This window comes from Mustela nigripes, chromosome 7 (assembly GCF_022355385.1).
Source record: "Mustela nigripes isolate SB6536 chromosome 7, MUSNIG.SB6536, whole genome shotgun sequence".
Classification (NCBI taxonomy): Eukaryota; Metazoa; Chordata; class Mammalia; order Carnivora; family Mustelidae; genus Mustela; species Mustela nigripes.
Window position 1 is genome coordinate 95,748,575 of NC_081563.1, and position 13,662 is coordinate 95,762,236.

Sequence of the window (13,662 nt, forward strand, 5' to 3'; positions counted from 1 at the left end):
ACCAACAGTGTAAGAGGGTTCCCCTTTCTCCATATCCCCTCCAACACATATTGTTTCCTGTCTTGCTAATTTTGGCCGTTCTAACTGGTGTAAGCTGATATCTCAATGTGGTTTTAATTTGAATCTCCCTGAGGGCTAGTGATGATGAACATTTTTTCATGTGTCTGATAGCCATTTGTATGTCTTCATTGGAGAAGTCTCTGTTCATATCTTCTGCCCATTTTTTGATATGATTGCCTGTTTTTTGTGTGTTGAGTTTGAGAGTCATTATAAATCCTGGATATCAACCTTTTGTCTGTACTGTCATTTGCAAATATCTTCTCCCATTCCGTGGGTTGCCTCTTTGTTTTTTTGACTGTTTCCTTTGCTGTGCAGAAGCTTTTGATTTTGATGAAGTCCCAAAAGTTCATCTTCGCTTTTGTTTCCTTTGCCTTTGGAGACATATCATTGGATTTTTTGCATTAATTTTGACTTTTAGAAGCTATTATGTTAAAATAGTACTTATTTTAATTACTGAGTTTTTGGTGCTCCCTTAAATCTTGTCCAGATCCCTCACTCTTCTTGTCCTAGATCCAGCCTTCCTTAAAAGCAATAAGACTCACATTCAAAGAATGTTTATAGAATACAATAAAAGTTAGCCAATAGAAGTTAGAAGTTCATAGAATCAGTCCAATTAATTGAATCTAATTCATAGAATTTAGTCCGACTAGATTTCATTTACTCATTTATTCAATTTCTTTTCACATGAATCAATATAGTGGCAACCACAGGGTAGAAGAGGCACCTGAAGGAGATAGGGGTGGGCATAACCATAGTGTGGATGGGGTATTTAAAAGTCCAAAAAGGTGTAATATATAGGGAGAAACTTTTTGAAATTAAAATGAAAAGGATTTCATAATGGTAGTTAGAGTAATGATATCTTTATGAACTTAGGACCTTGAGAAATATTAAAATGGCTGTGCATAGCTCTCAAGTATTTATCCCTGATTTCCATGTTGAAACACTATACTATGTGGCCCTACTACACAAATTTTCTTTTTAATGTTGTTCTTATTTAAAGAGTGCCTCAGTAGGCATCTGGGTGGCTCAGTCAGTTAAACGTCCAACTCTTGATCTCAACTCAGGTCTTGATTCAGGGTTGTGAGTTCAGGCCCTGAGTTGGGCTCCATGCTGGGCATAAAGCTTCCTTCGAAAACAAAGAGAAAGAAAAGAAAGAAAGAGAGAGAGAGAGAGAGAAAGAAAGAATAAAAAATATAGCTGATGCCTTATCTTGTGTGTAAAATGTACTTTTCAAATAGTAGACACTCTCCTAACCATTTGCATATATGAACTCATTTAAAACTTCATTAACAATCCGCTGTAGTAGGCACTATTAGTATCCCATTTTGCAGATGAGAAGACTCAGGAATGAGTTAAGGAACTGACTCAGGTTATACAGTAAGTACAGAACCTAGATGTGAACCTTAGCAGTCTGACTTCTGACTCTGGTTTGTAACTCCCAACCCGTACTACTTCACACCTATAGGAGTTTCAGAATACAACAAGATGGGCTAGATCAAATATGTATGTATTCATTTTCCATTGCTGCTCTAACAAATTATCAGGTTAATTTAAAAAAAAAGTAATGGACTATGGGCAGATATGGATCAGACATTCTGCCTCTTTATAAGGTCTGTCCTTTGTATGAGTATTTTTCTTCTCTCCATGTAGAAATGATTGAATATAGACAACTGTGGGTAAGCCAAATGTTAAAAGTAAAACTGTGGGCCTATTCTAAGAAGAAAAAGGGCTGACAACAGTGGTCATGCACTATGACCGGGAGAAAGTGTTTCCAAGAATGTGTTGCAAGATGATGGAATTGCCAGATGTCTGGGAAGAGAGCAGTGTGTGCAGACTTGATCTCAAATCTCTTGAGGAGTGGAGTGTCTGTTGACACTTGAGGTCCTCATGGGCACACTGGAGCCAATATTAAACTGAGGCACACCAAACTTTGTCCAAGAATGGATGAACATGGAGGCAAGAGACAAGGCCCCAGATTAAGGAGAAGTATGGGATAAAACAGTCCCGTGAGCACAGGTACTTCAACCGTAGCTGTGAGAAAGCTTTAGCCCAGTAGCTACTGGCTGTAGACCAAAAATTATTAGAGAGGGTTTGGTGACAGGAGAAGTAGAGGGAGGAGGGCACCTTAACTTCCCTTACTTAATCACAAACCACTGGTGACTTAGTGCTGTCATGTAGTCTTAACAATGGTGAGTTTCCACTAAGCCCCAGTATTCTAAATGGCACAGCAGTTACAAAATTGTATGCATTTGACTAACATGCATATATGTATCCACATCAGGATGACCTGTAGGAATTTGCTGAGACTGGCTCTATTTCTTGGTGGAACATCTCTTTGAAATAAGGTCGTGGGGAAAATATGACGTGACGTCCAAGTTTTAATTATTGCCTGAAACTTCTCTTCAGGAGATCTAAGTAGTTTTTTCCCCAGAAAAATTTGGAAGGGAAGGTCTTCTTGCCTAACTTCCAATACATTTTTCTTTCTAAAGATTGCTTCCTTCTTTCAGGTTAAGATCCCATTGAGAGCCTACACCTGATATTTAGGTGGGGTTTGCCAAGCCATCTCCATACTAAGACCTGAACACATTTACAGAATAATAGGTAATATGTTTCCATTCTCATGAGAGAGACTTCTCACTGAAGCCGGCTGCAGCACCAGAGTTTTCGCAGTTGACTGGTGTAGTTCTGAGTAAACTTTGATTCCTTCTCCTTGGCGGCAACCAGAGATTCCACTAGAGGACCGAACCCATAAATGTGATTGTCACCACCAGGAAAGAAACATACTGTTTTGAGTATTTGCAGAATGTTTTGTGAGCAGAAGTTTTATTTTTAACTTTAGAGATTGGAAAAAATCATTTATTTTATGCCTGCTGAGATATTTACATCTAAACTGCTGTGGGCATGTATGTTACTTTAATAGCAATCATTTTGACTCTCTTTTAAGAGTTTTAAAGAGGTTCATATTTAAAGAACTTTCATCTTAAAGATATCTCTCTCTCCTATGACATTGCTTTGTTTCTGAAGGTCAGTTTTCTATTTCTTAAAAATTGTATCTTTTGTCATAAGTACACATTTTCTCTCTATAACTTACCTTTAAAAATATATGTTAGGGGCACCTGCGTGACTCTGCCTTCAGCTCAGGTCATGATCTCAGGGTCCTGGGATCTCAGGCTCTCTGCTCAGTGGGGAGCCTGCTTCCCTTCCTCTCTCTCTGCCTGTCTCTCTGCCTACTTGTGATCTCTGTCTGTCAAATGAATAAATAAAATCTTTTAAAAAGAAAGAAAGAAAGAAAATATCTTAATCCATTTTGAGGTTTTTTTGTGTGTATGGTATAAATTTACATACTCTGTTTCTAACTCAGTGTTTTAAACTTTCAGGCTCAACTTTAAAGAAGCTTCTACACACTGGAAATTCTGTTAAGGTATTTATTTTAGATGAACGTGCAGTGGCATTTTGCATCATTCTTAAATTTATTCATGCCTCAAAGTGACAAAATTAGGCCATTGTGTGGGGGGGATCTTTAAACACCACCTGACTTTTTATTTTCTATTGAAAATTTTTTGGCAGATATTGTTAGAGTTTTTGTTTTTATTTCATAACTTACTGTGATACCCACTTTAAATATTATTCAGAGAACAGGGCTTGGGATTCAGAGTTTGAAATTTGGAGTTCTAATTTTTACTCTGCTGTGTACAGTCAGGGAACCATTGGCGAGATGCTAACTGCTCCACGTTTATCATCAGGAAAGGGAGGAAGCCAGTTCCTCTCCAAGCTTCAGAGTGAATGTGCTGATTCAGTTCATTCCAGTAGCCTTGTTAAAATTATAGTTGTCTCTGAATTGTTTTTGCTGGTTTTGAGAACTATTATGGGAGAAAAGAGCAGCAGAGCTTTACTCCTCTTGAATATTTACCTATTTGTTTGCAGCACATTGATCTTGTATTTTAGGTTAACGTGGCTTATTTTAAAATGAACATACCTTTTAAACTGATAGATGCCATTTGATACTAAATAAGATGACCCTAAAACATAAATGGCAAAAGAAGCAGCCTGGAATATGTATTTTATGGGAAGTTATTCCCTTGTAGCTAATCAAGTTAAGTGCGTACCTTTGATAAGTTCATGTATTTTTTGTTTTATACCAGTTTAAACACTCATAACCACTTAAATTTTATGTTAACAATCTCTTACATGTTGAAAAAGGGAGGTGAGCTATTCCTAGCTTCACAATATTTTATCCCTCCTATTTTAATTAAGAATCATAGTTAAAACTTACCATTTTGTGACCTCATGTTTATTATTGGCCTTATTTATAGTTAAATGCAGTTAAAAAAGTTGGAGATATGGTAGAATTTTGTAGAAACTATCTCTTTTAAAATTTAATCTAATTTGGTTAGATATATTGGGGCGCTTGGGTGGCTCAGTGGGTTAAGCCGCTGCCTTCGGCTCAGGTCATGATCCCAGGGTCCTGGGATCGAGCCCCGCATCGGGCTCTCTGCTCAGCCACGAGCCTGCTTCCTCCTCTCTCTCTGCCTGCTTGTGATCTCTCTCTGTCAAATAAATAAATAAAATCTTTCAAAAAAAAATATTTAATTTGGTTAGATATACATAGAGCCATGTCATATTTTGTCTGTTATATTCAGCAATGTCACTACTTATTTTGCCTGCTTGGGGAGAGGAGGATGGGTGTGAGTGGTCATGAAGGTTTGTGCTCAGCTATGGTGTGTCTCTGGGCATGTCTGAAAGTGTGTCCTGGAATCCATTGTTGATGGGGTAGAAGTGTCTCCAGACACAGGATTTGTCTTGGTGTATTTTACTTCTATGGGGAGTCAGTGAAGCTTGCTCCTTCCCTCCCCTTCCCTTCCTCTTCCTTCCCTTTCCCTCTCCCTCCCTCTCACTTTCGCTCTCCCTTCTCCCTTCACCTCTTCCTCTCCCTTTCTTTCTCCCTTCCCCTTTTTTCTTTCAGCTTTCCAGGAGAGCCTCATGTTTGGCTTAAACACTTCCTCTTAAGGAATCTGCACCACCTTGGTGTAGTTGAGAGGTGATCAGGCAACTCAGCTCAGGGGCCTGCATTTGGAGCTCACTGCATCTTTTAGCTTCATCTGACTTGTTATTCATCTCTTTTACTTATTTCATTTCTTATATTGGTGTTATCCTTTCAGTTTAGAAATAGAGAAACAGAAGTACTTACCTGAATTCTAGGAATAGGGTAGAGCTGAAAGTTTAAGTGTAGAGGAGGACACAGGGCCCATCTGCTTGAATGATGTATTCCACCAAGTCATGCTGGGTGCGCAGAGCACAGGGAAGCTGTTGGAGAGAGCAGAGTAGGGACATGAGGCAGGGAAGCTGGAGAGCTGCCCTGTCCCACAGAGCCAGGTCTTCAAGGTGTTATTTAGCTCTGAAATTTTTCAAGAACATTATATGATACATGTGCATATTGTAGTGACATACAAAAACCCTATTTAAAGCACACTGTAAATTTGGAGGGCGATTATCTTTGCATTGTTTTTGTGATTAACCAACTGTTGATGGTATGGGCACTGTTGTAAGTCACTTAACTGTGTGCCAGTGCTTTGTGGTAAATTCTGTTATGATTCCATTTTTCTGAGGGGTAGACTGATGCAAAGAGAAAAGTTCAGTCATTCTCCACTGGCCACAGCTAAGCCAGCAAGCAGCAGAGCCTGCATTGGAACCAGGCACTATGGCTCCAGACCCCAAGTTCTCACCCTTGTGCTTCTTGCAGCACAACTGCTTCCTTGTCACTAAGAACTTTGTTCAGGAATTTAACAGTACCTTTAACTTCTAGTTTTTCTTTCTCAGAACTGAATCTGCATTGCACTGCATCTCTGCATAAACATGTGTTTAAATTTTTCGCCTTTAATTTTGTTTTTAGATAAGATGTGAAGGAATCAGGCTGTTTCTTCTGTGGCTTCAAGCACTTCAGACAAACTGTGCAGAAGAGCAGGTGCTGATTTTTGCTTGCCTCGTGCCTGGTTTCCCAGCGATCATGTCGTCCAGAGGGCCCTGTACACTGGAGACACTCATCAATCCTAGCCCTGGTGTGGCTGATGGTGAGAAGCATTAGCCAGCCTTACAGGTTGAAATGACTCTGAAGTTCTATTGAGGGATTATTCGGTTTGTCATGATCCTGAATAAAAATCTTTATTTTGTAGATGGGTTCGGAGGAAGAATTATTCCCTGCTCATATTCACAGTAAAGTCTTAGAGACATCAGAATAGAAAGAATCAGAGCCTATTTTGTATGAAATGAGGACAGGAGACATTTATTGAAGTGTGGAAATAGAAATGGAAGGGAGGAATCAGATGTTGGGAATAACAGGAAGTAGAGACATATCATATATCTGGAGAGTTTTCATGGCTGTGAATGAGATTTAAACCCAGCATCTGAAACTATTGTTTATTGTCCTCATCATGATTGTTTCATGAGTGGACATTCATCTGCTCACCCTGCTGTGTATTTTCATGCTGCATTCATGGAAGGACAGTTGCTGCCTCCTAGGAGTAGTCATGACAGCCATTTGTGTCCCATGAGTTTTTAAGAAACTTGTCAATTAGGGCCATTAATTAATTAATGCATATCACTTTATTGCCCAGTGACAGGTACTTGATCCTTAGGCTGACCAAAGCAGAGTTTGGCAGAGAGAAGAATGGTTTAGAGGGAGAGGTGGCTTCATGGGCATTTGTACCATATTTCCAAGCCCTTGATGCACACTGGCCTGGAGTGTAGTGTGAGCAGGTTCCAAAGGAGGGGCAGATGTATTTTAATGGAGGCCATTTTTAAAAAACCCTTTGAACTTTGGTGAAAGAACTCTCCTTTTTTTCCCCACTCTGCAGCAAAGATATATCCAGAAGAAATCACCCCGCTCCTGCCAGCCATATCAGGGGAAAAGATCGCTGAGGACCAAACATGCTTTTTTCTTCAAATATTGTTGAAATATATGGTTATTCAGGTAAGAGCAAAATCATGGTTAATTCAGGAATGGTCTTTCTCTCGATGGGAAAGAGAAAACCTTGCATCTTTTCTTCCAGCTCATCCATATTTTTAATTTTGCTTTTTCTTTGAGGTGATTCTTTGTGGTACTTCACTAAAACTAGAATATGTACCAGATAACATCAGCAAAGACCTGGCATACATAATATTTTGTGTGAGTGTGTATGTCAAGGAAACAATTCAGTTCTCTGATCTACTTTCATATTATTACCACATTCACACAGAACACTTCACTTCTAATACTTGTGGTTACTGAGTGTGTGGGTTTTTCCCTCACCAGGCAACTCTGCGACACCAGCTGGGTGTCCTGTAGTTTCACTCAACTTTGACGCTGTCTGCCTTGAGATGGCATCTGATCCCATGGGTTAAGGGCTCAGTCCCGTGAGACTGTTCCGTCACATTCAGGTGCCAGTCACAAGTAGGAGGGGCCCAGGTTACCTACAACTTCTCTACAACCTGGCTTACAAATCAGGGGCTCCTTCTCAACTCCTCCTCAGGGTCAACTGAGTGGCTCACAGAACTCTGGGAAACATTTGTTTTCATTCAGCAATTTATGAAAGGTATGATAAAGGATACAGATGAACAGCCAGATGCAGAGACACAAAGGGCATAGTCTGGGAGGGTCCCAAGCACGGGAATGTCTGTTCCTGTGGGGTTGGGGTTCATCACCCTCCTGCTCCATGGATATGATTACTCACCTGGAAGTTCCCTGAAACCTCTGCTTACTGGAATTTTTATGGAGGCTTCCTCACATAGACATGCTCTGCTTCCAACCTCTCTCCCCTCTCTGGAGGAATGGAGGGGATGGAGTGAGGGTGCTGAAGACTCTAAGTTCAAATCATGGTGTGGCATGGTCTTCCTGCTGAGGAGTCCTCACTCAGGAGCCATCTGGGAGCCCACCCAGAGTTGTTATTAGAAGAAAAGATGCTCCCAATGCTCTTATCACTTAGGAAATTACAAGGGTTTTAGGGCCTCTATGCCAGGCAATGGGAGCAGAGGCCCATGTGTGTTTTCTATTACGTCATAGTACATGAGTCTATTTTGCCTCTTTGCTTCTTCCTGGCCCCCGATCGTATGCTAGCAAGGTGGGGTGGAGGAGGAGGCAAGCCCAGAGGCTGACCAGGCAGATCAGGAGTAGGCAGAGCAGGCAGGAAGATTTGGGCAAAAGCATAAGGAGGTATCTCTCGGTGCCACCAGGACAGACCTACTTGATGTCATGTGTTTCTTTCTCTGAGTTTATCAACTGAATACAGAGTTACTATCATTAGTTCATGATTTCAGATCATGATCTCTTTCCCCTAGTCTGCATTTCTGGTATGGTTCCAAAAAAAGCTACTGAATTCTTTTCTTAGCCAGCACTTCTCATGTCTCTGAGTTCTTCCTGGGAACTCTGTCCAGTCTCTGTATTCTCCACAACCAAGTTTGTTGATGATATAATTTCTGCTTAGTCCACCTCCTCTCCTGACACTCACAGCCACCTGCCTCTGCCCTGTCACTGCTGAGACAGAGGCCCAAGACCATGAAGGAGGTCTAGAGGTCAAGTCCAGATCAGGTGATCTGACAATGACTGCCCCTTCTTCATGATATTCTCTCCTCTCCTAATGTTTTCTTCCTACTTTTCTCCTCCCTTTCTTCTTGCTACTTTACTTTTATTTATTTATTTATTTATATTGTGTTATGTTAGTCACCTTACAATAGATCATTAGTTTTTGATGTAGTGTTCAGTGATTGATTATTTACATTTAACAGCCAGTGCTCATTATAATATATGCCCTCCTTAAGACCCATCATCCAGCTACCCCATGTTCCTACCCCCTTCCCCTCCGAAACCCACAGATTGTTTGCAGTCCATAGTCTGTTGTGGTTTGTCTCCCATTTCTGATTTCCCCCCTTCAGTTATCCTTCCTTCTCCCAATGTCCTCTGTGCTATTCCTTATATTCCACATATGAGTGAAACCATGTAAAAATTGTCTTTCTCTGTTTGACTTAATTTCACCTAGCATAATCCCCTTCATTTCCATCCGTGTTAACCCAAATGCCACCATTTAGGTGTGGGTATTTCATCCTTTCTGATGGTTAAGTATTATTCCATTGTATATATGATCCACATCTTCTTTATCCATTTGTCTGTTGAAGGGCCTTTTGGCTCTTCAATAAATGGTGCTGGGAAAATTAGAAAGCTATATACAGAAGAATGAAACTCGACCATTCTCTTACACCATTCACAAAAATAAACTTAAAATGGATGAAATGTGAGGCAGGAATTCTTGCCAGTTTTCTCAAGGGGATTGTTTCTCTCTGCTGTCCCTCAAGATTTAGTCCTTGCCTCCCTTTCTGACTACTCTGTCCTATTGGGCAATCTTTTCTGCTCTCCTCTACTGTTTCCTTTGGTCAGCACCAGAAACACAAGGACTCCAAAGTCCCAAGAGCAGACTGGAGTATTATGTTGTCTTCTAGAAGCTGTGCATTTTGGCCCTACTGGCCCATTCCACCTGCATTTCAAATTCCACCTGGTTAGAAGTGGTAGGAAATTCCATCTGTCTCCAGAGGTTGGCATGGAGTATTGAGAAGTTGGATGTATTGGGGCACTTGGGTCTCATTCTAGATGTGTTGCTAAAGAGCCGTGCAACCTCAGATATCACATAATCCCCAGAATCCCACTGGAGGAATGATGCTGGTGTTATAGGGTGGGGATTTTTATGCAGACTGTGAACCCCCTGAATCATGTGCAGACTTTTATGTTTGTATCCATCCCACTCTTCTTCCCTCCCTTCTCTCTACTGAATCCTCAAGCAGACTTTCTCCCTTGGCTTACCCCGAGAACTGCTGATAGGCTATGGACGCGGAGCCCCTCTGCCCCAGGGGGGGCATCCCTTGACCTCTCATCCCTTGACCTCTGCTGTTGCACAGATGTTTCCACTTTTTAAGTGGGCTGTGACGTGAAGGAGGTTGGGAAGCTATGCTTTAGAGTACTCTGTGTACTAACCAGTATTAAGAGCCTGTGACAGGTGTACCTGGACTGGCAGGCAGGCCTGGTTTATCTTAGCCTGGGGATTGCTTTTAATAAGGACAATGCACTTTCCAAGTTTCTGTAGCTTTGCCTTCTGATGATACTGATTTTTTCATGTAGGTAATATTGGGTGAAATTCTTGCAAGGGATGGCCCTTTTGAGTTAAAAAAAAAAAAAAAATACCAGATCGCATCTGACTAAATATTTTAAGGACAGAAAGAATGTTAAGTCATTATAGAGAACTGGTAGAAAAAAAAATACAGGCATGATGAATAGAACGAGTTTAAAAACATATCATTGGTTGATTTTTTTTTAATAGTAAAAATATCTTTAACATAGTTAACCATTTTCTTTTGAAATATTCATTCTTGTCCTTGTTTGAGTTATAAGATACGATTTCATTACATGATTGTCAACAGTATTTGTCAATATAGGTTTTTTGTTTTGGTTTTTTTTTTTAGGTTAGGAATTTTACTAAGATAACAGCAATTCAATTTAGTAGACATTAAGTTAAAATGTAAATGTACATATGTTCTTTCCCACATATTATCCAAAGGCTGCAAGCTTGGAGTGGAAGAATAAGGAGAATCAAGATACTGGTTTTAAATTTCTTTTTACATTGTTTCGAAAGTATTATCTTCCTCATTTATTTCCATCATTTACTAAGTTAACAAACATCTACAAACCTGTACTTGGTAAGTACTGATTGGAGCGTGTATAGTGGATGTCCACAGGGAAGCTGTCCATTCTCTTTCAAAGTGGCTTTTGTTTATTTTTAAGTACAATAGTCCTCTTATTCTTATATTTAATGGTAACTTTATCTTAAGAGGTTTAAAGTTTCCTAATAAATGATTTTATCTATTTGTACAAACTATTTATTTGTACCTCAGGGAGACTGTGGCTCCTGTACTCAGAAATAATTCAGTATGTGTCATGATTTTTTTTGATGTAATTATATTTAAAATCTTCTAAGTTTTTTTTTAATTGAAACTCTTCATTGAAGACCATGTTCATTATCTCACACAAAGGTATTAAAGTTTGCATTTTCTTAAGTCTTTTCTTATGGGTGGTGGGGTATGGTGACTACAGACCTTGGCCAATGGGGAGGCAGGCCAGCCTAGGCCACACAGCTGCCCACAGTAGGCCCTTTCTTTTATCCTGGATCTTTCATCCAACAGGTGCTACATACAGCTTCTTATGGAGGGGCCAATATTTGGGCAGCTGGGCAACATAGGGACAATAAGCCCCAGAAAGGAAGGAAATATGAAGGAATTTCTAGTTTGGCTGCTGAAGTTTTTCTTCTATGAAAAATGAAGGCTCACAGGACAGAAGTATCCCTTCGATTGGTGCCGGGGCGGAGAGGCAAATTTTCTTTTTCCCTATTGTTTGAAAGCAGGCAAAATTAGTTAAAATGAGTAATCAGAAATAATTTTGGAGGGGAAAAGGTCACAGTAGACATTAATCCATCTCGGGAATGTGGACTACTAATCATTTGTCTTTGGGTGTTTATTTATATACACACACACTTGTGCATGCTTGGATCAGGGGGAAAAAACAGCAGAAACTTGATGCATTTCAAAAGATGTAGAAGTACTAACCTTTAGAGTTATTGATATATGTATTTGGTAGCTATCTGTATGTGGGTATTTTTTCCAGATTTAGTTTCTGATTTTGTAAATAGTCTATATTCATTGTGGAAAACATAGTACACTTTAATATACTGAAAATAAAGTTCTTTGTTGAGAACTTGTCTGCCTCGAGCAGATACCATCAGCTGTATAAAAGTTAGTAAGAGAGTTGGACATACAGCAAGTTGCAGCTCAAATCCAATACCATGTAATTTTTTATTTTGATTATGAAATTTAAAGAATGAAAAAGGAACTTCTTATTAGTTTTATGAAAATGGTGATGTCTCATACTTCTAAGATGAATTCTTTCAGACATAAAGTAGTTGATACTGATTCTATTCTTTGGATTCACCTAAAGGGAAAGGCTATGAAACTAGTCTCATAGATTTGATTAGTGCAGTAATGGATATTAAAATACCTAAAATCATTGAAAAGTAATAAAATACCTAAAATGATGAAAAATGTCTATACATGCTTTTAGATTTGTTTCAGTCCTAAAATGAAATTAAATTTGTTATAATGTATGTGAAAATATTTTTACATTAGAGTCGCATATTATTACTTAAATTTGTTGGAGAGTTATTAGCTTAGTACTTTCATAGCTGTATGCCATAGCTATAACAAGCAAGCAGTAACAGTAGCCACTGTCCCATCTTGGTCATATTACAAGGCAGAATTAGAAACAAATCTACCAAAAGATGTCATTTTTAAGAATTTCTGGTACTTTAATTTTAGTTGCTATTCATACAACCAAATGTGTATCTGCTTTGTTAAAAACTGAGCTGTTTGTGGGGGTTACACTCACTCACCTAATCCTGTATTCTTTTATCTTCCAGACATCCCTCATTTGAGACCAAAGCCAGTGTACATTACTACAACTCGAGACAATGAAAACATTTACAGTACAAAAATTCCATACATGGCAGCTCGTGTTGTTTTTATTAAATGGATTGTAACTTTCTTTTTGGAAAAGAAGTATCTAACTACTACCCAAAACACTAAAAATGGAGTTGATGTACTGCCCAAAATCATACAGGTATGTCATTCATCTTCTTTTGCACAGATAAAAATATGCTAACACATAGCAAAGTAATTGACTCTTAGGGTTTTTAGTTCCTCAAGGATAGTGGTTCTAGGGATTGGGTTTATGGGTGGGCTCTCTCTCTGTTGCTGAGGTGTCAAAGAGTTCTGAGGTAGCACTTGCTGTGCTCTGTTGATATTGCCATGATGAAGTGATCTTGGGGGCCAGGGAGATGTTCTGAGAAAATAGCTGTTGTGTGCAGACTCCTGGACCGTCTGATTTTCCCTCCTTTGCTCAAGTACCAGTGACCTCAGAGCATAAGACCAGGGGCCCTGTGTTGCCTTCACCAATCCCCAGCACCAGGCAGGCCCTCAGGAATCATTTAAGTGGGCTGTTGGAAGGACCCATGCAACTGCCAAGTGCCCTTTTGGGATCTCAGGGGGAGGAGTGGAAGAGCATCTCAGGATTTTGGGGTGCCATCATGGAATGCCTAGAAGAAAAGGCCGTCTCTCTTAAAGGCCTTCAGTGAAGACCTCTTTCTGTGTGGGGCCCATGGTGTACCTTCCCTCTCTTCTGGTCCTTGGTCACAGAGAAATGGGCTTTCCTAGCAGATTGAGTTGCTTTGGGACTTTGTGCTGGGTAGAGCAGGACCACATGGGGAGGTTTGAGAGCAGCTGCTTCATGGCCGGGTCCTGCTTTTATGCACAAAGCGTGGTCCCCTTAGAGCAGGTTTGCTGATGCCCTGGAGTTCCCAGAAGTGTGATTAGGCCTGAGCTGGAAGAGTACACATATCTGAGTAGCAGGTAGCATCTTGGTGGAGGAGCACCAAACTGAGGTCCAGAGCATGTGTCCTCATTGATTAAGAACTGACTACAGAGCTGGAGAAACTTATTGTTGAGGAAGTCGTCTGAGGGGGCTACAATTCCGGTAAAGAG

General features: G+C 40.0%; 1 protein-coding gene across 5 annotated transcripts in view; it reads left to right on the forward strand.

Moving 5' to 3' along the window:
* Positions 1-13,662, forward strand: part of RALGAPA2 (Ral GTPase activating protein catalytic subunit alpha 2) — a 319,809-nt gene that overhangs the window by 69,873 nt on the left and 236,274 nt on the right. For all 5 annotated transcript variants that reach the window (XM_059406446.1, XM_059406444.1, XM_059406445.1 and 2 more), the window contains 5 exons: positions 3,438-3,481; positions 5,951-6,128; positions 6,912-7,027; positions 10,635-10,773; positions 12,543-12,742. In XM_059406446.1, the coding sequence (XP_059262429.1) occupies positions 3,438-3,481; positions 5,951-6,128; positions 6,912-7,027; positions 10,635-10,773; positions 12,543-12,742 (677 nt within the window). The remainder of the gene's footprint in view (positions 1-3,437; positions 3,482-5,950; positions 6,129-6,911; positions 7,028-10,634; positions 10,774-12,542; positions 12,743-13,662) is intronic.